The sequence below is a fragment of the Pangasianodon hypophthalmus genome, chromosome 30 (genome assembly GCF_027358585.1).
Source record: "Pangasianodon hypophthalmus isolate fPanHyp1 chromosome 30, fPanHyp1.pri, whole genome shotgun sequence".
Classification (NCBI taxonomy): domain Eukaryota; kingdom Metazoa; phylum Chordata; class Actinopteri; order Siluriformes; family Pangasiidae; genus Pangasianodon; species Pangasianodon hypophthalmus.
Window position 1 is genome coordinate 11,955,016 of NC_069739.1, and position 27,867 is coordinate 11,982,882.

A 27,867-nucleotide genomic window follows, 5' to 3' on the forward strand; every position below is an offset into this window, starting at 1 on the left:
GTTACAGCAACTCCATATGAAAGCCCATGGTTTTGGAGTGAGATGTTCAACAAGCACATATGGGTATCATGGTCAGGGGTCTACATACTTTTGGCCACCTATCTATCTATTTTTATTATTTTTATTATTATTATTATTATCCTATGATTTAAATTTCCATGGATTTACAGCAGTAAAGCCCAGCTGTGCTTGCAGTTCACAGAAGCCACAGGTGGAGGCGCTGCACTCCTCTGCTTCCTCTGCTTTCTCATTTCTACACCATGTTTGTGTCTTGTTGTCTGTGGCACAGTGACGTTAATGTCCCGCCCTTCCAACGCAGGCATTTCATTGGTGCTGAAAGGCTTGTTTTGGGAAACATACGTCACTTTAAATCCAGATAAACAAGCAGTAAGAGCGCGCGAAGTCTCTGGACATGACCAATGGCAGGCGTGTGTGGGCGGATCCCTAGCGCGTGCACAATCACAAACATCCTGCATAACCTCATGGTTCCACCAAACCCAGGGGCAGGAAGGCAGTGTGCAGTGGGAAAGTGCGCGTTAACTCGTGGAGGTTAGTGTCCCTTTCAGTGCTGTGCATGAAGTAAGCAAGGCATCTAATGTGTGTGTGTGTGTGTGTGTGTGTGTGTGTGTGTGATTGTAAACAAGAACAGGATGAAAGTGCACACATTGTTGCTGGTGCAAATGTAACTCTAACACTCTTCCTCCTTCTGTTCTGGAGGTGGAGACATGTTTCATCCTCAGATAATTCAGGTATATTTAATCTGTGTCCTTTCTGAAGCTGCAGATGTACATGTTCTCTAATCCTACTGTGTTGTTTTGACTGATTAGTTCAGTAATATTGCTGTTTTGGGCGTGGCTTACATATTCAGTAGTTCAGTACTCAACCCTATGCATATGCAAGATCAGATCTTCAGATTTTCACCCTAAGTGATAGACTTTAGAAGTTAGTTTCCACTTCTTGGAGAAGAGGAAAACAACATTCTGGCCTGCCCCTCCTGAAATATGACGATTGCAGAAGATCAGGTTTCTGCATTTCCACAGCACACACTGAAACTGGAGGCTTGGCTTTCATGCAGGTTGCTTTTCACTTCACTTGCATGCAGAGGTGCAGTATGGGGTTTGTTTTCTGAATTTAGGGATTTGGTGACCTCTTGTGGAAATTGTTATTGCAGTGTTGTGTTGCTCGCCCTTGTTTGACTTTATCTGATGGAAAGTGTACACACTCAAGACTGTTATCGTTATCTCCTTTTTACAGAAGTATTATGAAGTGGAGTGGAGTTAGCTAGGAGAACGTTTCCAAGCTGCAGAATGTGACCTGTATATAAACCTCATTTAAACAGATATCAGTTTCTTGTTGGCAACGATCTGTGGAGGCACGGAGAGCTTTTTTCAGCCACCTCAGACTGGTTATAACTGACTTCTACTCAAGTGATTAGGAGCCACGTGCAGCTTCCTGTCGTCTGTGGAGAGCTTTAAACATTACGTGCTAGTTTCCGATGAGCAGTTTTGCTTCTCTCAGGGTTTTTTTTTTAGAAAGTCACGACTTTATGCAGTAATGCAATATTTAGGATTTCACATGCACAATATTGTGCTTGGGAGGGCCGTACAGAGGGCCATCTCAAAAAGTGGGGGTGAAACGGATGGTCACATAGGACCCCATGTGAAATTGATGTAGAGATTAAATTCTGTGACCAGCAGCAAAAATACTGAGGCCTCGTTAATAAAATGTTTTTGAAACAACTTCCTTTGTAGCTCAAGCACTGATGTTACTCAAGGTGTACTTTGGCAGGCGACAAACTAAACAACAAGGAGGGAGTGCATTCGTTCTGCTTCTGCCAGAGGGAGGGGAAAGAGGCAGATATCTTAAATGGTGGTTTTAAGATATTAAAGACATATAATATAATGTAATATTGTTATAAGCAAAAACATGGCAGACCTGTCAGAATGCACACAAGAAATCGTTGTGTTATTGATCACAGAGAATAAGGACATCATCATCATCATCATCATCATCAGTAATCACCTGCTGTCTGCTTTCACTTGTTTTATTAAAACGTATTACATTTACAGTTTGCAGTTCTGCACAGCAACGTTTCTGCTAGAGCTGCACACATTTTAAGGCATGTGTAGTAATGTACCACCCTTACTGATCGTGCTGTGAGGCTCTTACAGACAGGTAATCTTATGATATTTGAGCCGTGAACTTGGCATCATTACAGGAGTAATAATTTATTCATGGCAATTCAAGTCTTTAAGTACTGAAGAAATGCTTAATTTGCCCCTTCCCTTTACCCATGCTCTAGTAAAACAATTCAATTTATACAGTAAATATTAATTTTCTGTTAAAATGCAATTGCAGTCAAGAGGAAATGATGATAAAGGTAATTAAGTGATATTGTCAGGTGCAGGAGTCCAACTGACAGGTGATCCTTATCCATGGTCCTCCACATTGTTGCTATTTTCACTGCCAAGCAAGCTGAGCTGTACCCAGGTACCCGTGCTGAATTTGGGTCTTTGCCCGGGTACCATGCAAACAGATCCGTGAAACAGTGGAGTGGAGTTAAAAATAGTAGTGACCGTCTCTTCAAACAATTGCATACGTGTCCTGATTAATGTCTCAGGCTGAAGTCACCCCTTGTACCAGCACAAAACTCACTGTTTACCTCGAGCTTACATTTCTTCACTGTGACCCAAGTAAAATCCTCCATACTGCAGTAAGGACAAATCAGAAATGTAAAACTATTCACTCTGTTTGCACTGTATGAAGGAAACAACATAATGCAGCTAAACAGCCTACCTAGTGTCCTTGTGTCATGTAGAATGATGTATAACAGTTCCTTGTGGCTTTTTTTTAAAATCACTTTCTACTGTAATTATCATCACTATTTACATTTCCAGAACTTGGAACATCAGTTCAGGTTAGCTCCAGGGCATATTCAAGACCACCAGGCTGACAACAAATCGGATGTCTTTCCAATAAAGTAAAAATCTGACCGCACCCCAGACCTCCTCGACATCCCAACATCAGCATCTGACCTCACTAATGCTCTTATAGCTGAATGAACACAAATCCCCACAGCCACGCTCCAACATCTAGTGGAAAGCTTCCCAGAAGAGTGGAGCTCATTATAACAGCAAACACACGGGAATAAATCTGGAATGAGACGTTCAACAAACACATATGGATGTGATGGTCAGGTGTGCACAAACTTTTGGCCAAATAGTGTATTTATCTTGTTAAAAAGTTCTTAGATTGTGATAATAATTAGTCGCACTGTCGTGCACTGTGATGATGGAGGTCCAAGGCCAGTGCAAGTGGAGATTTGCAGCATGTCTGACTGCTTATAGTTTTGTATGAGGACACATAGAATGCTAACACTGCGTTCACACTAAAGAGCGACAAGCAATCATTTATTTTCTGTGTAAACTCGTGACACGGAGATGTGATTTCGGCAACAAATAAGTTTTTCTTAACTTTATACACATGACGCAGTTAAGCGGTATGATGCGGTAACGTGACCGATCCAATTGATTGTCTTGAATGATTCCTCTGACCAATCATACGGTGCACGTGGCGCCACATGTATTCATTCCCCCTCACATCTTTAGTTCCTATGTACTGCTTGACTTGAAAAAATGGAAGAAAAACATATAACTGTGTTTTCATGTGATCCTGTCCTATACAACCTCTCAATAAATATATATATATAGAGATGTTATGAATAAAAGTAAAAGCTTGGAAGGAAGTAGCAGAGAATGTCGTTGTCTCTGGACAGTGTTTTAGCTACTAAATTTTTAGCACTGCTTATATGAAGCCTGACACGTACATCGTACAACCAAATTTTTCACTTTTATTAAAATATTACAATTCATTTTAAAGAAAAATAAATCGTATACGGCAGTAAACAGTGTGCTGTAGGCAACATTTTGGCCATTACTCACTCTTGCTCTTAAAAATGCTGGAAGGAAGTGACATGCCCACAAGAGAAAACCTACAAGTGACACGAAGGACATGTAGCTCACTGGTGTGAAAACAGGGACAGACTTACTGCTAGAAATGATTTGCCAGATTAAAGAAGGCTGTCATTAAAATGGCTGCTAAAGCAGAAATTAATGGTATTTGCAATGGACTCAGTAGTACATGTTAACTTTTTTAATCCTGTGCTATGAGAATAAGAGGAAGAGGTGTTTTCCCCTGCTGGCTTTTTGATTGGCTGTTAATATTCTGTGGCTCTCTGGTTTAACTAAACTACCATGACGTCTGCGTGATTTGTCTTGTCTCTGTCTCATAAGACGCTCAGAATGTTTAAGGTACGTGTTCAGTCACGCCTCTTGGCTGAAGAAATGATTACTGTGGCAGAACGCAAGTTCACGCCCAACATCCAGGCGCTTGTCAAAAAAAAAAAATATTCAGTTTATAAATAGTTTGAAGAAGTAAAAAGGAGAAGCCTAAATGTAATTCCTCTCTCTGTACAAAAACCCAGCTTAGCACATTAACAAAACTCACTACTTCTATCAGAACACCAGAAACACGTCTCAAAAGGCTTTTAGCAAAACGCCAGCGCTACATCTTCACTAACGGGAATATTTTACCAATCAGATCACATTAAGCAAACTGTAATAACAGCTGGTCTCATAGGTGCACTGTATGATCGATGACATTTTTCTTTAGCTTGGTAGTGTAAACTATTTCTTTTTAATCTTTTGATTACAAAAGTGTATTAATAGTTATAATTGGTAAAAATGTATTCATAATTTTGTCCAAATCAGTAGCTCAGGCACCTGGGACAAGACGATGGTGTGTCCGGCTGTTAGTTTTTAATTCATAGTTGCTTGGCTGATGAGGTAGGTTCTGTAAGTTAGTGATCACCAGCAAGAACCAGAGAACGAAAAAAAAACCAACTTTCACAAAACTAACATTTTATTTGGTATGTAGATTTAAGTCGCACCATCGTCTGCACTACTCTGTGCATTTATGTACTTGTTTGTGTCTTTGTGCGATTAACTACCTAACCAACTCGCCATACTTATTATGGTAGCTAACAGTTTTTTGGCTTAGGTTTCATCTCTTTTGCACCCAGTGGTTTTTACCCCCAAGACATTACGATTATAGAAAAAATACCTCAATAGCTCAATATCGCATTCTGATATTACACTGACACTACATTATTTATGGAATTATTACAGACTGACTCTCGTAGGAGTGAGCCGGTGCCATGGCGAGCGACATAGTCCTGCTAATGAAGGGTCTGGCCAAGCTGAGCCAGGCAGTGCTCGAGACCCAGAAGAGTGCCCTGAGCCATGGAGGAGCCGTGACACAAAGCATGCAAATGACAGCAGAGCAGGCCATGAGCGTGGCCATGCATAAAATACAGGTGAGTTCTGCCTCAAAAAGTCCACCTGAATTAATGAGGTCATTTTAATCAGCTTCTTAGCTGCCTTCGAGTGAATAGAAACAGTAAGGTAGCTGAAGTATTCCTTGAAAATAATCTGTTTTCCACCATGTGGACTATAGGAGCTCACAAAGCAGGTACAACCAATGACACGGGACTCAAAAAAAAAAAAAAGTCACAGACCTTCTTGTGGGTGGTCGGATATGATGTTTGGGGGACAAAGAAATGAGCATTAGAGCAGATATGGTGCTTGAGTGGTGCTGCATTTACTGCTTTCATTCCTTCTTCGCTAACTGCCTTACCTTGATTAGGATCGCAGTGATTTAAATTATTAACGTGTTTGTATTTTGGAAAATAGAAATGATTAAGGTCAGAAAATATCGCATACAGGTGCCAACAATAATATCTGGGAAAGCAAACAGGATTGGTCATATGTTCTGTTGGAGCGGGTTGGAATTCCTTCAGGAGGGAAAGGGATTTTTTAAAAAAGTCCCGCACATTCCTCAAGTGTTAGCTAAGTTATAATCATTACCAGCTTATACATTTTGTTTTGAGCTCTGAAGAGGCTCTAGTGTTGGATTGCTCCCACTTGCTGTCATATTATTTCTACAAAACTGGGATGCACATAAAAGCCTTAATCAGTTTACAGTAGCACATAAAGGTAGGGCTGGTGTCTTGTTTTTATGTTATGTAGCTATCAGGAGATAATAAATTCTTTTGAAATGATCATAATCACTGTACTGTGAATATTATGAAAGTCTATGATAGTCTGTGTATAAGTGCTGAGACAGTGTAGCACATAAGGCTTTCACTTGTTATTAGATGAAGTATTGAAGCTGTGGTGTTCTTTAAAAATAACCTTCTGCTCCTTCTGATCTGTGACGGTTGCAGGAATTTACAGGCCAGCAGCAAAGTGTGACAGACTTCAGCACAGACCTGGATGATAAGTACGCTTTTTCCAGCGAGGAGGACTACAGTGAGGGTGTGACGCGGAGAGAGCAGTCTGATAACGCGTTCACAGATGCCAGTGTGGACAGTGCTAGAACATCCAGCCACTCAGGGGGCAAATCCAATGTTTTTGAGCGCTATAAGGATCCTACGAAGCAGTTCACAGGGACTCGCTCATATCACCAGGATCACTCGTCTGTAGGTGGGCTCACGGCCAAAGACATCAACAAAGCCAGGGAGGCCAAACGGAGCATCAGCAAACCCCATAAACAAATGGTAAAAAGGCCGAGCTTGTAGCTCGTCATCACTTACGTGTAACCAGGCTGTGTGCTGCAGGCAGCTGCACGGATTAAACAGTCTAATGTTGTAGTTTTACTTGGAGAGTGGATTTAGTTTTTGCCAGAAGGTTTCATTTAGTTTTTTTGGGCAAAACAAAATGGAAATTTTATTACTTTGCAGCAAAGTCTAATGTATACATTGACACTTTTATTTTTGTTTATTTTATTAACAGTGAATGAGCCTCATTTATCAGTCTGGATACAAACTGATTTATTTGTAGATCATTCATTTGGTATTCGTGAAATTCCCGTAATGTCAGTATATCCGAGAATCCGTATATTAATACGAATGCCACTGTATAAAAGGAGGAAGCACGCGGGTGGTGTGTAAGTCGATTGAGTTTGCCATGGCATCTTCTTTTAATGCTGTGCAACATTTTGTTAGAGCTATTAGAGATCGATAAGTGACCGATCTGGTATGTCTCAAGCTGCAATGTGCTGTACACTCGCTATTGTGTTCGCTTCCTGCTTCGCTTCCTGCGGACACATACCCTTATGCTTTTCTAACACGACATAAGGAAGGGTGCGCAGGATTTCTGGCTGAGAGGAGCCGAGACACTAGGCTTTAAATTTCAAAGGAAGAAAAAAAAACGTTAAACATAGCAGTTTTTCTGTGTGACGCTTGCTATTTACGATCACCTGGGTACTATGTAGATTACCGGCTCCAGTATTTGGCCTTTCAGGTGCTTTTACAAAGCTAAATAATATATTTTTTATGAGTATAGATGTAAAAGAAAATAACTTTCACTTCTACCTTTGAGAAAGTCTCTTTTTGCCTTATGCTCATTATTTCGGCTCTGTGAGCTTTGGCGGTTTTTTTGGAGTTTTGTGGGCGTCACCAAATGCACCTCAGCTGTGCCATGCGTGCTCCTGGGTGATTGGCATCAACGTACACACACAAGTACAAAGAAAAACTAGTTTCCGAAATTTTGTAAGAGATGAAATTTTTTAGTATGGCAGAATTTTTTTAGTACGGTTTGGCTTATACCCACAGTTACACACACCTTTATTAAAAGATTGATAAATGAGGCTTATTGTTGAGCTTTTAGAGCTTAACTGCATGTTTTAAAATAGTTGTGCTGTATTTTTTGGATAAGGTGTCATAGAAATGAAGTTCTTTCCCTTGCTAGACATTATGAATGTTCTGTTCTATTTTTAGCTGAGTGAAAGAGCAAGAGAGCAAAAGGTTCCTGTGACACGGCTGGGAAGATTGGCAAATTTTGGAGGTATGATAAATCGATTTTAAAGCACATTCACGTTACTATAGCTATGTGATTTATGACGTTTAATTAGATTTTCAAATTTTAACAACTTTGAACCCAAAACCTTCAAGTCTGCTCACAAGTCTGCTCCTATTAGCCTGCATTGTTAAAGTGTCTCAGTGAGGCCTGGGTCAATATTTACACAAAGCAGTATTTGTGTAGAGTATGTCAAACCGGATCCACAGAGGTGTGAGTAGAGATAAGAGAACATTCAGGTCTATTTAGTGTATAATTGTCTACTGTGCTAATCACATGCATCACATACTTCTTTCTGAAAAAGATGCAATGCAAGATAGAAGTGTGTAGATGGAAGGCCTTTGTGGTTCCCTGACGTCAAGTAGCCAGTTTGAATCCTCACTGCTGGCTCCTGTAATCTCATCATGTTCATCTTGGAAAGGTGAAGGCTTTATTTTTCTAGCTGTTGAGGTTCAGTTGAGGTTGAAGATTCTGGGAAACCGATGAAGACTCTATGGGAACGCTCACTGCTTTGGCACAGAACACAGCCGTGTATATTTTCCAGTGCTGAAGGGGGATTTTTGGACTGCAGCCGCTACCTCAACTGAGCTACAAGTATACGTTTGTGCTTGTATCTCATGTATCTCTGGTTTTGAGTGTAAGCAGACATGGAGCACAAAGGTGTCCAAGGGATCCCTAGTAAACAAATGTTTTTTTTTTTTTTTTTTTTCCCCAGTGGATGAATATAAAAGGCATGCTTTACATGTAGCGCACTATGCAGAGTATACAAGGCAATTATATTATACCCTAGTTAGAGCTCCTGACACACAGGTTTAACGATGTTTTTAAAATTACAAATTTCAGTCAGTGTAATTAATAATGGCCCACAGAATGTTAGTGCCTGTTATAAATCCATTATTATTTTCAGCTGTTCATTAACCGGTGATTAGTGGTGTTGTATGATGTAAAAGTGTTGGTTGATTGGATAAGACTGTCCAAGTGTTAGGAGTATGAACTGTCTGTCTCGCTGTCTGTCTCGCTGTCTGTCTCGCTGTCTGTCTCGCTGTCTGTCTCGCTGTCTGAATCATCATTTTGCCTAACTGTGTGAAGCTCAACAAGTAGTTCTTCAAGGTCCACTGACCTTGTTGTTTTAAACATAGAAGGTTTTTTGAAGAATGGTATACTGTGATTTTAAAGAGATGATGTATACGGTGGTGTTTGAAGAGCTGAGGTATAATGTGGGGTTTGAAGAGCTGAGGTATAATGTGATTTTGAAGAGCTGAGGTATAATGTGGTGTTTGAAAAGCTGAGGTATAACGTGGTGTTTGAAGAGCTGAGGTATAATGTGGGTTTGAAGAGCTGAGGTATAATGTGGTGTTTGAAGAGCTGAGGTATAATGTGGGTTTGAAGAGCTGAGGTATAATGTGGTGTTTGAAGAGCTGAGGTATAACGTGGTGTTTGAAGAGCTGAGGTATAATGTGGTGTTTGAAGAGCTGAGGTATAATGTGGTGTTTGAAGAGCTGAGGTATAACGTGGGGTTTGAAGAGCTGAGGTATAACGTGGGGTTTGAAGAGCTGAGGTATAACGTGGTGTTTGAAGAGCTGAGGTATAACGTGGTGTTTGAAGAGCTGAGGTATAACGTGGTGTTTGAAGAGCTGAGGTATAATTTGGGTTTGAAGAGCTGAGCTATAATGTGGGTTTGAAGAGCTGAGGTATAACGTGGTGTTTGAAGAGCTGCGGTATAATGTGGTGTTTGAAGAGCTGAGGTATAACGTGGTGTTTGAAGAGATGAGGTATAATGTGGTGTTTGAAGAGCTGAGGTATAACGTGGTGTTTGAAGAGCTGAGGTATAACGTGGTGTTTGAAGAGCTGAGGTATAACGTGGTGTTTGAAGAGCTGAGGTATAACGTGGTGTTTGAAGAGCCGAGGTATAACGTGGTGTTTGAAGAGCTGAGGTATAACGTGGTGTTTGAAGAGCCGAGGTATAACGTGGTGTTTGAAGAGCTGAGGTATAACGTGGTGTTTGAAGAGCCGAGGTATAACGTGGTGTTTGAAGAGCTGAGGTATAACGTGGTGTTTGAAGAGCTGAGGTATAACGTGGGTTTGAAGAGCCGAGGTATAACTTGGTGTTTGAAGAGCCGAGGTATAACTTGGTGTTTGAAGAGCCGAGGTATAACGTGGGTTTGAAGAGCTGAGGTATAACGTGGGTTTGAAGAGCTGAGGTATAACGTGATTTTGAAGAGCCGAGGTATAATGTGGTGTTTGAAGAGCCGAGGTATAACGTGATTTTGAAGAGCTGAGGTATAACGTGGGTTTGAAGAGCCGAGGTATAACGTGATTTTGAAGAGCCGAGGTATAATGTGGTGTTTGAAGAGCTGAGGTATAACGTGGTGTTTGAAGAGCCGAGGTATAACGTGGTGTTTGAAGAGCTGAGGTATAACGTGGGTTTGAAGAGCTGAGGTATAACGTGAGTTTGACCTGTGTGTTCAAACACTTGTTTTCTTCAGGTCATCAGGAGACTAATCTGCACAAACAGCAGCTTGTTTAATTATTCACTAGAATTGACCTACAATCTCACTAGCCTGCCAGGAAGGAGCTCATGTTTACTTGTAAAGCATTTCAGCTGCTTAACCTCAGTTAAAGCAGGGTTAATTAAATGCTCTCTGACCGAGAGGCTGCCTGGCTCACAACTCACCGTAAGCTTCTCCATAATTTCTCAAACCCTGTGTGTTACACAGCCTTGTGATCACACTACAGGCCACAGATGATAGAATCTGTGTGATATGTTTACCCTTTTCTTTTACAAGGACATAGAATTACTTTTTTGGTTTATGTACAGTAGAACTTTATACAGGAACTTTGATAATACTAGCTGCTAATATTATTCATGTTACTTAAGGGTGTAGCAATGAAGTAGAAAACATTGTTATTGTTTTAGGAACATTTTTACATTCACTCTGTGTGTGTGTGTGTGTGTGTGTGTGTGTGTGTGTGTGTGTGTGGTATGTGTAAGTGGTACTTAAGTACTTATATCCAATACTATTTTTGCCTTACTATTTCCTGAGTAATTCCCACAGTAAGTAATTCCCCTCACTTTTACTCGGGTATGATGTACTCTGTTTGCTTCGGACTTGGCAGTTGGACGAAAAGGTGTGCTTAAGTAATTATTTCGATGAACGCTTTTACTTGAGCCATTTTTGTTTGTTTTGTTTTGTTTGTTTTTTGGAAGTAACAGTGTTTTTACTGGAGTAAAGTTATTGGTTGCTCAAGCCATATAGATCATTGGCTAGGATAGATGTAGAGTTTAAGGCACGCTCTTTATCCCACACTTCAGCTGCCCTGCAATGGCCTGGCTTTCCATCTGGAGTGAATTCTTCTGCCTTGCACTCAGCGTTCCCGGGATAGGCTCCGGATAGACGAATGATTGAATGTGGAAACTGTAGCCCAACAGAAATGCTGATTTGTCTGAATGCCTGTTTCTTTATGGTGACCTATATTTCAAATATGAGTACAGTCAGATCTGGGAACGGGTTTCTCTGCCGAGAGTTCAAGCAAATTCAAGCAAATTGGGAGAAAATGGGAAAACTGAAGCTTTATTATTATTATTTTTTTTTGTTAATCCTTTCCCCAATTGGGGTCATTGAGGATAAAATTTATCTTGTGGATTTGACAGTTCAGTATTGTTTTGTTTAAAGTAAGCAGGACTTGTGTAAAGCTTCTCCTCCTTGTCTGTGTAACAGGCCTCGCAGTCGGTCTTGGCATTGGAGCGTTGGCTGAGGTGGCCAAGAAAAGCCTGCGTTCAGAAGAAAAGAATGGTAAGGACAGATTAAAGTGGTGTAGAGAGATTAAAAGACAGAGAGACAGGTAGACAAAGACAGTTAATACCCCAGTTCTGAACAAAATAGAGTGGAATCTAAAATGTCTGGAATAGAAGGTTAATGCTAAAGGCTTATATTGTTTCAAAGGTGTTTTTCATAGTTTAAAAAGTCAATACTTCTTTTTTGGACACCACTGATTGACTCATTGATTCTCAAATACAGAACATAGTATTAACAATGACAGATTTATTTATTTTTACAATAGGACTACAATAGCTAGAGCATTGTACAAAGTATAAAAAGAGGTTTCATACACCATGCTGAAAGCCTAGCAGGTGAACTTGCTTCTCGTGTAATCAGGTTCAAGGCTTTACAGCTTTACAGTGAATAGCAACCTTCTGCTGTAGTACAAAATTATTTAATAAGAGCTTATGGTTTTCTAGTTCTTCAGCCTGGTTCAGTTTTCAGTAGAGCTAAAACATTCTTAAGAGAATTTAGCAACACTGCATGCTTATTATTATTATTATTATTATTATTATTATTATATTTTGTCATACTCCACTTCCAAGAGACCAGCAGCTGAAGGGTAATTAGAAGTCAGATACCACATCTGACTGTTAATGAGAGTCTGTGACAAACTGTTGAACTGGTGTTACAGTTGATTTCCTGGTGAAATGTTTTCACTCCCCATTGATTAGTTCTCTTTTCACTTTATTGCAACAACAAATTAAATATATTAGTATGGGATTTTTTTCTAATTCTTTTGACGTGACCGTCTACAGAAATAAAATTGAATAAAGTATTAAAATGTCCTCAGAATTATTTAAAAATAAGAAAGTCGAAAAACTAATAATTAAATAATTAAGTGTTATCCCCTCAGTGTGAATTGTCTTTTTGCTGAATTCCAGATTCCCTTTCAAAATCCTTATACATCAGTGACTCATATATCCTGCGTTTACCTGTGTGCTGTAAAGTTCCTTGTTAGTTAGGCGTTGGTCTCTTTTGTTGTGTTGCTGAGACTCTAACAATTCTGTCAAGTTATATTTTAAAAACATATTGTTGAGTATTCATTTGTATGATCTCTCCTCCCAGGAGACAAAAAGGCTGTTTTAGACTCTAGCCCGTTCCTGTCTGAGGCCAACGCAGAGCGTATTGTCAGGACGCTGTGTAAAGTGCGTGGAGCGGCGCTCAAGCTGGGACAGATGCTCAGCATTCAGGGTAAGCGAATAACTTTTACGTGTAATATTTTTATGTGTTAGAAAGACCTCACCACATCATAGTCTTGACCACACTCCTGATTCCTGGCTGTTACGCTTTATGACCCCTGCTCATTTTCACTGTCCTGGCAGTCAGGAGTCATAAGGTGACACACTAAACTCTGCTACTGGCTGTTATGTCACTGGTTGGCGAGAGAGTTATATCAGACTTGGAAGAGAAGGTCAGCGTTACTGTTGGTTACTTCATGGATTAAAATAAGTATCTCGGATGAGTTACAAGTCTGTGTTTTTGGTAAGATGCTCATTTACAGTGTGCAGTTTCAAATGTGATATGACTGTCAGTTATTTCACTTAGGCACCTAAAGTGTCTTAGTTTTTATGTGTGTGTGTGGGGAAACCGAGAGCTGTACTGTCCCTCATCAACAGTCATCTTGACGTTTGGCACAAAGACGTCTCGCAGTCTGCTGACACATCGTAGCTTCTAACTGATGGGCACTGTTTCTAAATTAAGGGACAACTTAGAGAGACATGGCAGTGGTGAATGGCACATGGCTGGCATTGTGCTTGAACAGTTGTCAGTTAAACTTGGAGAACAGACTTGGGACGGGCTGAGCTTAAAATAAGCCAGCCGACCATGCAGAGAAGCTTGACCTTTCACTCAGAAGTGCTGTGAGGATTGTCAGTTGCTCACAATAAGCACAGATGGCTTGTAATAAACAAATAGCTGAGAGATGCTCACATAAACTGTTTTAAGTCTCACTCTCAGTCTCTCTTTGCCTCATCTGTAAAGGTCATCTTGGATAATTAAAGCAAAATTACCAGTTATTGGTACTTTAAAATGTGAACAAACTTAGTGCTTCTTTTCTGACTAAATGAATCGTCTTTGCAATTTTTAATGCTGTTTAAGAAATAGAGAGCTGAACAGTAATTATTCTTAACTTTAACCATGATCATAAGGTGAACTAATTAACAGTGGAACCTGAGCAAAGTAGAAGTTTAGATTGTAAGCTGTGTTCTTACAGGTTATCTCTCTCCCCACACCCTCCCAGTTATCTCTCTCTCTCTCTCTCTCTCTCTCTCTCTCTCTTACCTGTATATTCCTCACCCTTTTAGCAGCTCATGGCAGAGCTTGCAAACATAAAGGAGCATAAATTAGGATATACTGTCTTGTAGGGGTGTATCGATACACTCCTGTCAAGAATCAATTCGATTCACGATACTGGCTTCATGATTTTGGTTCAGTTCGATTCTCTGAATATCTTGAAATTTGAATGAAGAAGAATTCTGACTGAAGAGACTCCTTTTTTTTTATTTCTGAATCTGAATAAACAGTGCAAACAATATAAATTTTTGTATGTATAAAACTAAATAAATGAAAAAAAATGTACTACAGGTTCACCATATATTAAAACTAAATAAATAAATAGCTTCACAGCAGAAATAGAGCTCCAAAGTCGGCTAAAACGCCTGATTTCCGCAGACGTTGGTGTTGTTCAAAAGCTACTGAAGAGCTCTTTTTAACTGTTATAACGTGGTCCTGTAATCATGCAGCATATAAAGCATGTTGGTCATTGCAATCTGGAGCTATCAGGTCATCAGACTTCACAAGTGCAGATGATGTCGTAGGTTCTCCATGAAAGAACGTGATCATGTGACCAGTGTGCGCTCTCTGTATTTTAACTCTATGGGATGTGCAGATTGGGACCTCTGGTGTTCACACAGTGCAACTGCGTTGCATAATTAATAGAATCGCACATTTCCATGATGCACTTGGTCACATTTTTGCATCGTGTCACGGTGTATTGTTACATCCCTACAGCCCTGTTTACGCCTGACATGCTCACGCGAGGCCAGCTCATATACAGCTTGGAACAAAATATCAGAAAATGAATTTTATATATTTCAATTATAGACGTCTCACATAAAATAAAATTGTTTAAATGAAACTTCTGACAAGTAAATAGAAAAGGCAATCAAATAGAATGATTTATCTTAATAAACAGGCTATATAAAAACCCCTGACCGTTACATTACATTCCAGTAACAAGTTTAACATCATAAAGCTGTGTATCTTAAATAAAGGTGAATCCTGAGATATTACACCTCCAACACTTTAACTAAAAGTTTATTGTTTGGAATCAATTACATTAAGTTAACAAATAATAAATAGGAGTCAGATAATTAAGTAATAAATTAATAAACACATATAATTTTTGCTTATTTCTATCACCTTTTTCAGGATAGCAGTGGATTAATTCCTACAGTTTTAAACTTCGTCCTATATTAGTGTATGTATGTGTGTGTATTTCAGTTTTTGATTTTTAATTAGTTTTCTTTAAAAACATGTTTTTCACATCATTATTATGGACGATTAAGTTTAGATTGATGGGTAAAATGAAAATTATATCCATTCAAAATCAAATTCACAACACAATAAAGTGTGCAACAAGTAAAGGGGTCTGAATACTTTGAATCCACTGAATGTAAGTACGTGTAAAATATTTCAGTAAGGTTTTAGCTAGTTAAACTACACTAATGCTAGCTTGTTGGTAAGAGTTAGCTGTTTAATAGGAATAAAAGATGCACCTTTAGCTGCAGTGACTTCATTACTGTTCAAATCTTCTGTTTTAACTCCATTTAACTCTGTTTCATCTTCACTTTTTCACTTCGTGGTCATGAATGCCAGCGTGATGATGATTCCTGAATTCGTCCCCTGTGGCCTAAATTATGTAAAATCTTTATTTTCGATATTTGAATTTTTGATAGGGTTCTGAAAACTGTAACCCATTATTTCTCATTATTTTATATTGCTTAAAAGCAAATCGTCATGCTAGCAGGTTTAAACCAAAGAAATAAGCATTACCAAAATGTACACTTATTAAATACATCACAGAAAAAAGGAAATGAATTTAATGTCCATAATTCTAACATATACAACATTCATATTCAAACACTTCTATCAGCTTCCAAGCTCAATAAACTCAAGGCTCAATAAACTCAAGGATTTCATCACACAGAAACAGCTTTTATATTCTAGTGAGTGCACGTGTAGGTGTACGGGTAGCTGATGCGCCGTCACTTTAATTGGTTTCCATAGCATCATGTGACAGTGAGAAAGAAAACATTGTGATGTGTATGAGGAAACTCTATGAATGAATGGATGTGAGGAATGTATGAGGAATGTGTAAGTACTATATAGAGATAATAAAAGTAGCCTAGAAGCGAAGTGCTTCAGAAGGTGAACCCACGGAGGTCCTTTGCTCGCCCAGTGGATGAAGGATTTTTCCACAAACATCCTGTAAATGTCCACATGCAGTTCTTCTTACATGTAGAGGTCGTACCTACTGCAGCGTAGTAAACACCAGAGAAACATGCGGTTGGGACAAAGGTCCTTTATCAGCTGCACAATCACTTTTACTACCTTTACCTTTATTACTGCAGTTACTCCCTGGATTCTTCTTCAGATTTAGATATGAATATTTACACACTATAAAACGCGTGTAGTACGAGCAGGTGGTACAAACAAAGCATGAACATTCTAGTCATTTATATTTCTGTTTTTTTCCCCTAGACGATGCTTTCATCAATCCTCACCTGTCGAAGATCTTCGAGCGCGTCCGTCAGAGTGCAGACTTCATGCCTATCAAGCAGATGATGGTACACACTGTCTGAACACAACAACCACTTCAGTTAGATTGCATATGTACTTTTACAACATGTCCATCAGTCTTTCCCACACATCCGATATATATATCAGATCTCAGAGTTCCTCCACCCATAGATATTAGAAATAACAAAGACAAAGACATTTACTGGCAGTTTTCAGGTGACGACAAAATAGAAATAAAAAACAACATTTGATGCAACGTGACGCGACAAAGTGGACAGCAGTCATTCATTGCCAATAAGAGCTGCCAACTTCCAGCGACAATGTAATAAGTTTTATATGTTACTGTTGTAGAAGCAACATTAATATATTTTATGGGATTGTTGTTTTTGTTAGTGACTGTTAGTAATAGTCATATGTCCCTGTACCTGTAATGCAGCACAGTTTATTGACTTATTTGCAAGTTAACGTAGTTATTAGCTTAGCAACCAAACTCCCAGAGATAAAATAAACTTACAAGCATAGGAATAGGAAAAGAGAATACTCTACCGGCATTGGACAAAATGTACTTGGACGCTTGTGTGGGAAACACTGGAAACACAGAATGTAGTATTTCAGTCAAAACTTACAGAGACTGTGTATACAATAATCTGTGTACAGAAAGCTCTGAATAGTGACCTGGGCCCAAACTGGAGGGACAAACTGGAGATGTTCGAGGAGAGACCCTTCGCCGCTGCCTCCATCGGCCAAGTGCATCTGGCCAGGATGAAGGATGGCCGAGAGGTAGCTATGAAGATTCAGGTGCGGTGCAAGTATTTAAGGGTTAATGGCAAAATGACTGAAAGTTAGGTTGTAAAAATGTTACTTCAAAGTGCAGATCAGTCATAAAGGAAAGCTAGTAGGGGGTCAGTTAATATTTTCCCAATGAAACAAGTACTCACTGAAAGTGGATGTGAGCTTATGTATTTGTAAGGGTTCGTTATAATGCTTTGTCTAGTCGAGTGATGTGGAAAAAAATGTTGAAAAGCTGTTATGAAGTTAAGACTTGCTCTCGCACAAAAGTAAATTCTAAAGGATTATTAGACATGTATACATTGAAACGCTTCTGACGAAGCTAACACATAACATGATAAAGGGATATCAGACAATATATATACAAATATGTATAAAATATAATAAAGTACATTAAAACATAAGGTACGATATAACATTATACAGACTACAAAATAAATGAGGACAAGAAGGTTGGAGGTGTGGAGTAACAAGTAAAGCATGACGATTCGTGGTAACTATCCTAGTAACAGAAACAGGAGCAAGTAACAGCACTAAATATCACTACAGTTACTGCGACAGTTAAAGTGCAAAGTGACTCAGCGACAGTAAACATGCCGTGAACATGTATGAGCAAACTGCTAGTGGGTATGGACTCGAGACGGTTTAGTATCCTGATCAGCTGTTCTTTAGTCTGGTTGCTGATGAATGGATTTTCCAGTAACGCCTGCCAAGATGGTAATTCAGAAAGCAGATTGTGCGCTGAGTCGCTGAAAACTTGAAAATGTTGTCGAAGCTGTATTTAGAAACACGGCCACGCATGAACAAATGAACAAGCAGTACAGGAGGGGACTGAGGAGCTCCAAAGTGCCCTGGGGCACCGGGCATTGCAGGTGTAATGGTTTAATTGGTATTGGTAAGGGTGGCAGATATATATACAGAATGAGTGTATATGGGTTTTAACTAACTGCTTTAGAAGGTCTGTGCGAAAGGGTAGTAGTCATTCAGCCAGAAGTTTTCTTGGGACATGATGATGCATGGTTCCTCTTGAAGCACTGAAGATTAAATATGTCAGTGAGGCTCTCCGTTAACTGGACAGCACATGACAACACAAGGAAACACGGCGCCTTGCGTGGGGTTTATCGCCTTGAAGGATTGAATCACGTCAGGCAAAGGCAGGACAAGTGTACTGCTGTTCTAGTCCACCTACATATAGCTGGGTATTACGCTGATCTGCTAGTGAGGTGGCAATGCCTACACCACTGTTTTTCGCAGGCTACTCCACATGCGTTTAAGTGTAAGAAATGATGGTACACTGAAACTACAACAGTGAGTCAAATGAGAACCTTGAAAGTGCGACAAATTAAAATTGAAATGAATTTTTTTACATCATTATATTCCATCAGAGCTACAGAACACCCACAATTTGATGAATTTTTTTTTTTTTTTTAAATCTGTATACACAGACCATAATCAGTACTGTGGTGTGTGTATGTTTACAGTACCCCGGAGTCGCACAGAGCATCAACAGCGACGTGAACAACCTGATGACTGTTCTTAGCATGAGCAATGCTCTGCCTGAAGGTGATTGTTATTGTCCATTGTATTAATCCATTGTTTTAATGGCCAGGAACGCATCTATGTTTAAAGTGTATTGTTATCAACTAAAACACTATAATTATCCCTGTTTAGTGAAATAAACAGGGATAATTGATGATGCTGTTTCCTTCACTGTCATACTGATGGCTCATTATGCACTTACATAGCTGTGATGTTTTGTAGACTTTCTAACTGAGGAGACACATGATCCTATTTTTAGTTTGCATTCTTTAAAAGTTCAGATGTGTTGGCAACAGCCCTGAAGAGCATGAAGAGCATGAAGAGATGTGTGCCTGTGTGTTGAGAAACTGAGAAACTAACAGATCCAATATGATTTAGTTAAATTTCCTTTAGTTTATTTAAGGCCTTGTCAGCATTTTACAAGGCACTTAAATGTATTTTTAAAAGTAATTCATAGTTAGTTTAAAAGTTCCTTGTGTCTTCGTTTACTGACGTATCTCTTCTTCTGTGACTGCCTGTGTTTGTCTGCATAGGTCTGTTTCCAGAGCACTTGATAGATGTGATGCGGCGAGAGCTGGTCCTGGAGTGTGATTATATCCGGGAGGCCGAGTGTGCACGCAAATTCAAGTGAGTTAACTGGCAGGAGAACTTGCTTCTCTGTTAAACTCCGACACTGAAATGCCCAGAAATTGGGTGACTTCCGTTGTCAAACATGGAGGAGCTTGGTTATAGACTAAACCAAAAATTATGTGTAGCAAAGGTTTATTAAATGTAAGCTGTAGCAAACATCCTTTAGATGTCTAGAGGGTCTTTCTCTTGTGGTTTGAGGTTGAGTTTCGCAGGTTTGCTGACCCAGTGTTCTGGGACTTTTTCGGTGCTTTCGGGTGAGGCGAGCCGATGGAGTGAGGGGAAGCGTCTGGGGCTTTAGCTTGTTGGTGCTTTTTGTGGATGGTGTGTGATGGTGTGTGCTGGAGTTATTTTTTATTAGTAGTAGTATTTCTTTTTATGGCTCTTACCATATAGTTTATGACACACAAGGTTTGCACTGGTGGCATCTCCATAGCTTCTAGGAATTTAAATGGTTTAGGGCATCCTATTAAACAACGACGGGTATTTTCTCATCTGAAATAACTGAAAGCAGATCTAATTTTTCTTCAGAAAACACACGTTTCTCATCCTCATCAATCCAAACTTAGAGTAACTATGTCAAGTGTATCAGGCATCCATTGCGTCTAAAGCCAGGGGTGTTATTCTTTTTAAAAATAAGATATTATTTTTCATTTAATTTGAAGCAGATCCACATTCTTTTCAGCAAGGTTTTTTATTTAATTCCTGATACCTCACAAAATATAATTATAGAGGGGAATTTCAGTTGTTATTTAGCTCCTTATCTGGACAGGCTGTCCTCAAAGCTGCCTCTTATCTCTGCAAGGCGGCATCTTCCAACGTTACCAATACCAAATATCATAACTTGATATCACTCTTGTGATGTCCTTCCCAGACTGATTTATAGCTGACATTGTAATTCTCATTTATTTATTGATTCAAACTTTATAATGTACATAAACTTGAAGCTTGATGATTTCATAGTTTTCAGTGATACAACTGGCCATATTTTGTCTTTTGAATCCTCTAAGATGAAAGAGATGAATAAGAAGCTTAAGGAACTAGAGAACACATACACACAACTTATAAACTTACAGAACTTCTCTCTTATAATCTGATTATAGTGAAATCTTACATTTGAGTGATGAGTATAAATTTGTTCTTAGTAAGTAGGTTGAATTTTTGCTGCCACACGATTGGCTGATTAGATAACTGCATGAAGGAGTAGGTAAGCAGGTGTCCTAATAAAGTATTTAGTGAGTGCATGTCTCATATTAAAGAAGGGAAATGATGCTACTCATCCTGCTAAATTTAGACCCATTTCTTCATTGAGCTCATAGATTGGCTAAACATATACAGTCCCCTCTGAAAGTATACGGCAAGACAAATTCGTTTGTTTATCCTAGACACTGAAGACTTTGGGTTTGAAATCAAAAGATGAATATGAGACAATAGATCAGAATTTTAGCTTTCATTTCCTGACTTTCTGACTTTATTATGCAGCGTGTTGAATTTATTGCTCGATATGTAGCCTTATCACTGAGAGCCTCTTATCCAGCAATATGATTCAGTATGCTCAAAACTTAAGAGCAAATTGTCTATGGCTTGACATACAAAGCAGAAGAGATACGCAGTTATGAAGTAGGATGGAGAAGAAGGCCAGAGTGAATTTTACACTTTTATATTCATTAACAAATGAAACTGGAAAGTCCGTAGCTGGGGTATTATAGATAAACCCCCGTAACCACCTGCTATAAATAACCCTTACGGTACTTGGAAGAGCTGTGTGTTTTTTCGCAGTAGTGTTGGGTTTCGATGACCTGATGCCAAGCAATACCAGCATGCAGCGAGGTCGTAAATATAGCTGAATTTGAAATCAAATGTCGACAACAAGGGCACTCGGTCATCGCGTCTTTCAGCTTTAGTTTGAATCACTACATTTGATGACTGTGGATAAATGAGTGATAAATTAGTTTACGTATTTATGTATTTACATCCATCTAAAATACAAAACAGAAATATGTGGTTATAGAATATTCAAACTATTATAACTTTAAAATGATTTTTTTTTTTCCAGTGCCACAAAACCATTTTAACACACAAAACATTTCCCAGTCAGTGATTTAACCATGCGTTTGAGCTACATGGCACATACAGTATGGCATGGCCTGTTTCTGCTCCATTACTGTAAGCTGTGTTTTTTTTTTTTTTTTGACAGGACGCTCTTGAAAGATCATCCCTTCTTCTACGTGCCTGATGTGATTGATGAGCTGAGCAGCCGGCACGTTCTTACCACTGAGATGGTGCCTGGCTTTCCGCTGGATCAGGCTGAGGGACTCTCGCAGGAGCTCAAAAATGAGGTGAGCTCTGGGTTAAGGATTTAAACGCACAGTCATGGACAATTTCTTCAGTGTATTTTTAAAAATGGTGTTCACATTTGTCCATTACATGATACTCGTTATGCCTACAGTGTAGTGTGTTCATGTTGAGGATCATGTACAGCTTAATTTTAACTCGTCCCTATGAATGATACAAAATGCCAAACTAGAAATGTGCCATTAGTGTTTACTTATTTTGTTTATTCATTCATGTTTATGTACAGTTAGCTATGGACCACTCCAGAATTATTGGCATCATTCAAGAAATTATTATAATAATTAAAACTTTTCAATCTATTTGGAAATACTACATTCTTTTAACAAAATAAATTTTTTTGTCTGCCTCAAAAACGCACAAATAAAATTATTGGTACCCCAAGAATATTTAAAATAAATGCAATCCAATTCTATTAAAAATGTTTTTAATTGTTCTTATAATTAGATTTAAAGTAAATAAAGATTTAAATTAAAACTATTTAAACTCAGAACACCCCAAAGTATCAGTAATTACATGTGTTATTTATTTAAATATTAATTTTGTACACTTCCATGAAGCTTGTATAATTCTGCCGGTGGAAGAAACGATGATGCCGCTGGTAAAGAAAGCACATTAAATCTACTTTGTGAGTCTGAAAATGTTTCAGAATAGATGAAGATGAAGTGCTGTGAGGAAGAGCTCCTTCAGAGCCGCATGTTGCACATCCAATCCCACTCAGCTAGTTTAGCGTGAGATGCAGTGGCTCGTGCCAGCTCAAAGAGGAGTTTCCACACCGCAATACACACTCTTAGTTTCAGAATCAGCTATTTCAGCTGAGCCAGCAGCTCGTCCACACAAGCGCATTTTGTAGAATTGGTATGTTATTAAATAATCATACACAGATTTATTATTCTGCACATTTATTGCACCAGTTTGTTTACACGTGTCATTAACAGTGTAGCCTGTGTATGGCTGTTAACTGAAGTGCAGTTTGATGCATTCTTTGCTGCAAAAATAAAAAAGCCTAAAATGGTAATACCCTGAAACAGTTTTTGCTTTAACTATGGACTAGTCAGCTACTCGACTACTTTGTTTCAATTACTGTTAGACTATTAAAATTAGAAGTCATGCAACCCCTACTGTAATGTAATACCCTGGTTATTTATATGAAACCAATACTTTGGCATGACGCCTGTTATGTTAAAGCACAACTAGTAAAGATCTGTCAATTATTTTTTAATATAAATAATAAAGTATCAAATCAATAACAATAACTTGAGTAACTCTGCTGCATGTTGTAGATGAGGATATGACATCTAACATATTTTGATGTATTTTAACTTCTGTAACTCCGCTTGCTCCACAGTACACTTCTCATATCCTGTAGCCTGTGCGTACTGTGTACTCTGTACTCTGTGCTGTGACGCCACCTGACGGTGTTCTTTTGTTATTAATAGACACGCTTGTTTATCATTGCAGCCTCAACCTGTAAATGTTTGTCTGTCTCTTACATTTTTCAGATTTGTAAGAACATTCTGGTTCTCTGCCTGAGAGAGCTATTTGAATTTCAGTACATGCAAACAGACCCCAACTGGTCCAACTTCTTGTATGACCCACAAACCCACAAGGTATTGAATCTGATGGTTATTGTGGCTTTAATGAGCTGATATTAAGCATGCAATCTAACAGCCGCATTCATTGTCCTCTCAGTTTTTTCTTTGTATAACGTTCTAAGGAATTGATTCCTAGAAATCAGGCTCTGTAATTCATGATTTTGCATACAGGTTGCATTGTTGGACTTTGGTGCAACTCGAGGCTTTGATGAGAGTTTCACAGACAACTATATAGAGGTAAAAGAAAAAATTATTTGTTAAGAGTTTATTGATTATAAATGATGATAAATTACTGCATCATCAGCACATGATTGTGTGTTGGTCGTATTGAAGAGTCAGAGTGTGATTTTTAGAGAGTGTTTGTTTTAATAGATCATTAAGGCAGCTGCAGATGGGGACAGAGAAGGAGTCCTGAAGCACTCAATAGATATGAAGTTTCTCACTGGATTCGAGTCTAAGGTAGGAACACGCACACTAAAATATGAAGGCAGTGTAATACAATAGACAGTGTTCACTGTCACTTCATCAGCATCAAATCATATAAAATTTTTTAATACTACCAGTAGATGCAGGCAAAAGTCACGTTTCTGGAGAAAAACCTGTTATGCTTTTCATTTCACATTAATTGCAAAAACACAAGCATTTTTCTGGCACTTTAGAAAGGAGTGATGTCCCGCTCTACGTTAAACACTCTGTCATGTGCACTTCCATCACACTTAAAAGTGCAGGCCTGAGCATCTTAATATAAGCTCTAACCCCAGATGCTGACTCAAGCCTGGATGTGCATGTATAAAAAAAATTTAGCTACAACAAGCACACACAATATGAGTTTTTCAATATGAGCGGAAATTTCCACAAAATATACACTGCAACCAAAGTTTGCAGAGATTAAATATTTTTAGTCTATAGATAAAGACAAGATGTGAAAAAGAGTGATGGAATTTTTCGAATAATTGATGTAGAGGACACATGTTTCAATGATATATCTAAATGATGATGTACAGTTCCTTCCAAATTATTGGAACAGCAAAGGCAATTTTTTTTTTATGCTATACACTGAAGACTTTTGGGTTTGAAATCGTAAGATGAATATGAGACGATGGATCAGAATTTCAGCTTTCATTTCCTAATATTTACATCTACATGTGTTAAAGAACTTGGAACATGGCACTTTTAGTGTCAGACCACCCAATCTTTAGGTGAGCAAAAGTCATCTCATATTCATCTCCTGTCTGTAGAGCAAAAACAAAAGAACCGGCTTTGCTGTTCCAATACTTTTGGAATATACTTACTGTGTATTACATTACTGTTTTGGTGCTCTTTGGTGTCATCTTCAGGATTATTGCTTGACCATAGATGAAACAGATTCATTCACATTTTCTTTTGACAAATATTTTAACTGTGCGAAACATTTGAATGAAAACCTAGCCTTTGACACAGGCTAATCCTCTTCCGTAGGCTATGGAGAAAGCCCACGTGGATGCAGTGATGATCCTGGGTGAGGCGTTCGCCTCGGACACGCCGTTCGATTTCGGTGCTCAGAGCACCACGGAGCGCATCCACAGTCTGATCCCAGTCATGCTGAAGCAACGGCTCACGCCTCCTCCCGAGGAAACCTACTCGCTTCACCGCAAGATGGGTGGCTCCTTCCTTATCTGCTCACGCTTAAATGCCAAGCTGAGCTGCAAGGACATGTTCGAACAGGCTTACAGCAACTACTGGAGCAAGCGGCAGAAGGCGTCCAGCCAGTGAGTGACTGCGTGTGGCTGATCATAGGCCATCATGTCATGAGATTGGATTTTTAACACTTTTTAGGCTCACCCTACCTGCTGAGCCTGAATCATAGCTACAGTTTATTCTGTTTTAGGGAGAACATTATCCATAATTATGTGGCTCATCCTCTTTTGACAGCATTTCTACGTTGTCATTCAGGTGTATCTTGTGACTATGTGTAATGTGCCTACGCAACAGTATAACCATGTGAATCGGTTGCTTTTAATGATGGGGATATTTTACTGTAAAAGAGAATACAGTATAAGTGGATAGAGTTGTAGAAGGTTGTATATTTGATAACCATACCAGCAGGTTGTGTATCTCATTTCCTGAATCACTTTTGATTTTTGTAGCTTATCTCCAGACCATGCATAGGCATATATAGTTTTTTTGTTTGTTTGTTTGTTTTTTAAATGTCTGATTCTTGCACAAAGATAAAGTCAGGACCAGGCCAAGGCTCTACAGAGGGGAAACGTTTGATGGCTATCAGCAATCTATTGTGTGTTACAGTATCCTCCATACGCACAGATTTGGCCAGTAGTTTAATATCAAAAATGTATTTTTGTACCCTTAAAAATTTGCAAGTGTTTGTCTTTTTAATAATTTTGCAGTGATTTAAAATTAATTGATAAGTCTGTTTGGTGTAGTGACATACAGTGTCAGTATCTGTATTATGAGATGTAACTCAGATTTGCATGCATTAACTAAAAACACCATTACTGAAAATCCTGTATCTAAATTTTGCTGTTTTCATTTTGATGCCCTGATTAATTTATAAATGACTAATTATTGTGAATGATGCAGATTTTTGATGTGTGATTATACATGGTAAATAATGTGCCTATAATACTGAGAATTATTCAGTTTTTAGTATAAACTAAACTTTCTGGGCAATCAGTTTTTAATTTTTTTTTCAGTAGTATTCATAAAAAAATCTTGTGATAAACTTGTTAACATCATAAGATTCCTATGCAAAGTATGTGTGTGTTTTATTACATGCTTCACAGCGACGCTAGCTAATCAAAGGCATCTGTGAGCTCATGTATGCAGAAGAGGGCAGACAGCGCTGCATATAAACATATTCATACAACTCGAGTTGACACATCAGAGGGTATTAGCACCACACAGTCCAAAACAGTACAGACCCAGGACCACATCAACAAAACTGACAAAAAGATAAGTAACACAACACACACACATACACACATCTAGAGAGGGAGGCCAGTCAATCATCTGTCTGTAATAGTTAATAAATCTATTATATTTACTATTTTTTATAAGGCTAATAGAATGAAGACCTGATTCAAATTCAGTCAAAAATAAGGATAAAGTTGGTCACCATTTTTAAGACTTAAAAAAATTTACAATATATGGTCTCCTCCAAAAGTACTGGAAGAGCAAGGCCAATTCATTTGGCCAATTCAAAGACATTTGGGTTTGAGATCAAAAGACAAATATGAGAGATATGATAGATCAGGATTTCAGCTTTCATTTCCTGATATTTACATCTAGACGTGTTCAACAACATAAAACATGGCACCTTTTGTTTGAACTCACCCATTTTTGAAGAATATTGGAGCATGTGACTGACAGGTGTTTCTTTGAAGCTGAGAAAAGAAGGGAAATCTGTCAGAGCCATTACACAAGCGTTGGGCATGGCCAGTACAACAATTTGGAATGTCCAGAAAAAGAGAGAAACCACTGGTGTACTAACAACCAGACATGGAACAGGTTAGCCAAGGAAAACATCAAAAAAAAAAAAAAAATGGTGTCAATCTACTCAGGGGAGTCTCTTCCTCAAAAGTAATTCAGATCATATTGTTTTAAAAAAAAAAAAAAAAGTCCAATTTGCAAATACTAACAAGCTTATCTTTTGCGAATTAGGGTGTACAGTGAAAATACCATAAAATTGTCATTTAGAGCATTTAGCCTGCCCACTCTCATTTCAGATAATTTGCATAATATGCAAAACCTAATTCTGCAAACTAGTCCTAAGATGTTGGGCCTTCTCTCACAAAATTGGTCTCAAAATTCTCCAAATACCCAAAACAGGTGTAATCAGGTGTGGTTGTACGGATTCAGATGAAAATTGAAAGCTAAATTGAAAGCTAAACACTGGTGTTACATCAGTCATGAACAATTCACCACCACACCACCAGAGGGGCACCCTCCCCCAAGTTTAGTTCTTCTTTGCTTGTGATTTTCATTTCTTATCACTTGCCATATAACCACATGGACACTCTCACACTTTGCGAAGCCTTATAGTTTGTCATGTTCAATCTAGTGAGTTCTTATTTTAGTTAGGATGTTAAAGCTGATGCCTTGTCCCATTCGTATGAAAGTCCTCAAGTGAAACTCGTGACACCATTATACTTGAGTCCTGTTTTGTAGCACCTGTACACTGGGAATTGATGGATGGTATCATCAGAGAGCAAGGTGAAGAGGCGGTTCCATCTAAATGTTCACTTACAAACACCTGTGTGCCCCAAACCATGAGAGAGAATGTCCTCCAGTGGGCGCACATGAGCTCAGGACACCCAGACATGGAGCTCTGGTGGAGAAACCTAGCTCCAGAAAAGTAGTGTAGAAAGGTTTGTCAAGGCATGCTCACTTACCCAAAGGCTTTCTTGAACCCTTAAGACTCCCATACAA

The 27,867-nt window shown here is 38.7% G+C and overlaps 1 protein-coding gene across 3 annotated transcripts; it reads left to right on the forward strand.

The window, feature by feature from the left end:
• Positions 1-392: 392 nt before the first annotated feature.
• On the forward strand, positions 393-26,191 carry coq8aa (coenzyme Q8A, genome duplicate a). Of its 3 annotated transcripts, none has more exons than XM_026917953.3 (15): positions 393-549; positions 5,187-5,374; positions 6,284-6,616; positions 7,838-7,904; positions 11,636-11,710; positions 12,806-12,931; positions 16,502-16,587; positions 17,198-17,338; positions 18,811-18,892; positions 19,402-19,495; positions 21,693-21,834; positions 23,350-23,457; positions 23,614-23,679; positions 23,815-23,901; positions 24,901-26,191. In XM_026917953.3, the coding sequence occupies exons 2-15, from the start codon at positions 5,216-5,218 to the stop codon at positions 25,192-25,194; spliced, it is 1,860 nt and encodes a 619-aa protein (XP_026773754.1). In that variant the 5' UTR covers positions 393-549; positions 5,187-5,215; the 3' UTR covers positions 25,195-26,191. The 3 variants fall into 3 exon arrangements, with proteins under 3 accessions (XP_026773754.1, XP_026773758.1, XP_026773756.1); XM_026917957.3 differs by lacking the exon at positions 393-549 and adding an exon at positions 559-579; XM_026917955.3 differs by lacking the exon at positions 393-549 and adding an exon at positions 840-1,022.
• Positions 26,192-27,867: the final 1,676 nt, after the last annotated feature.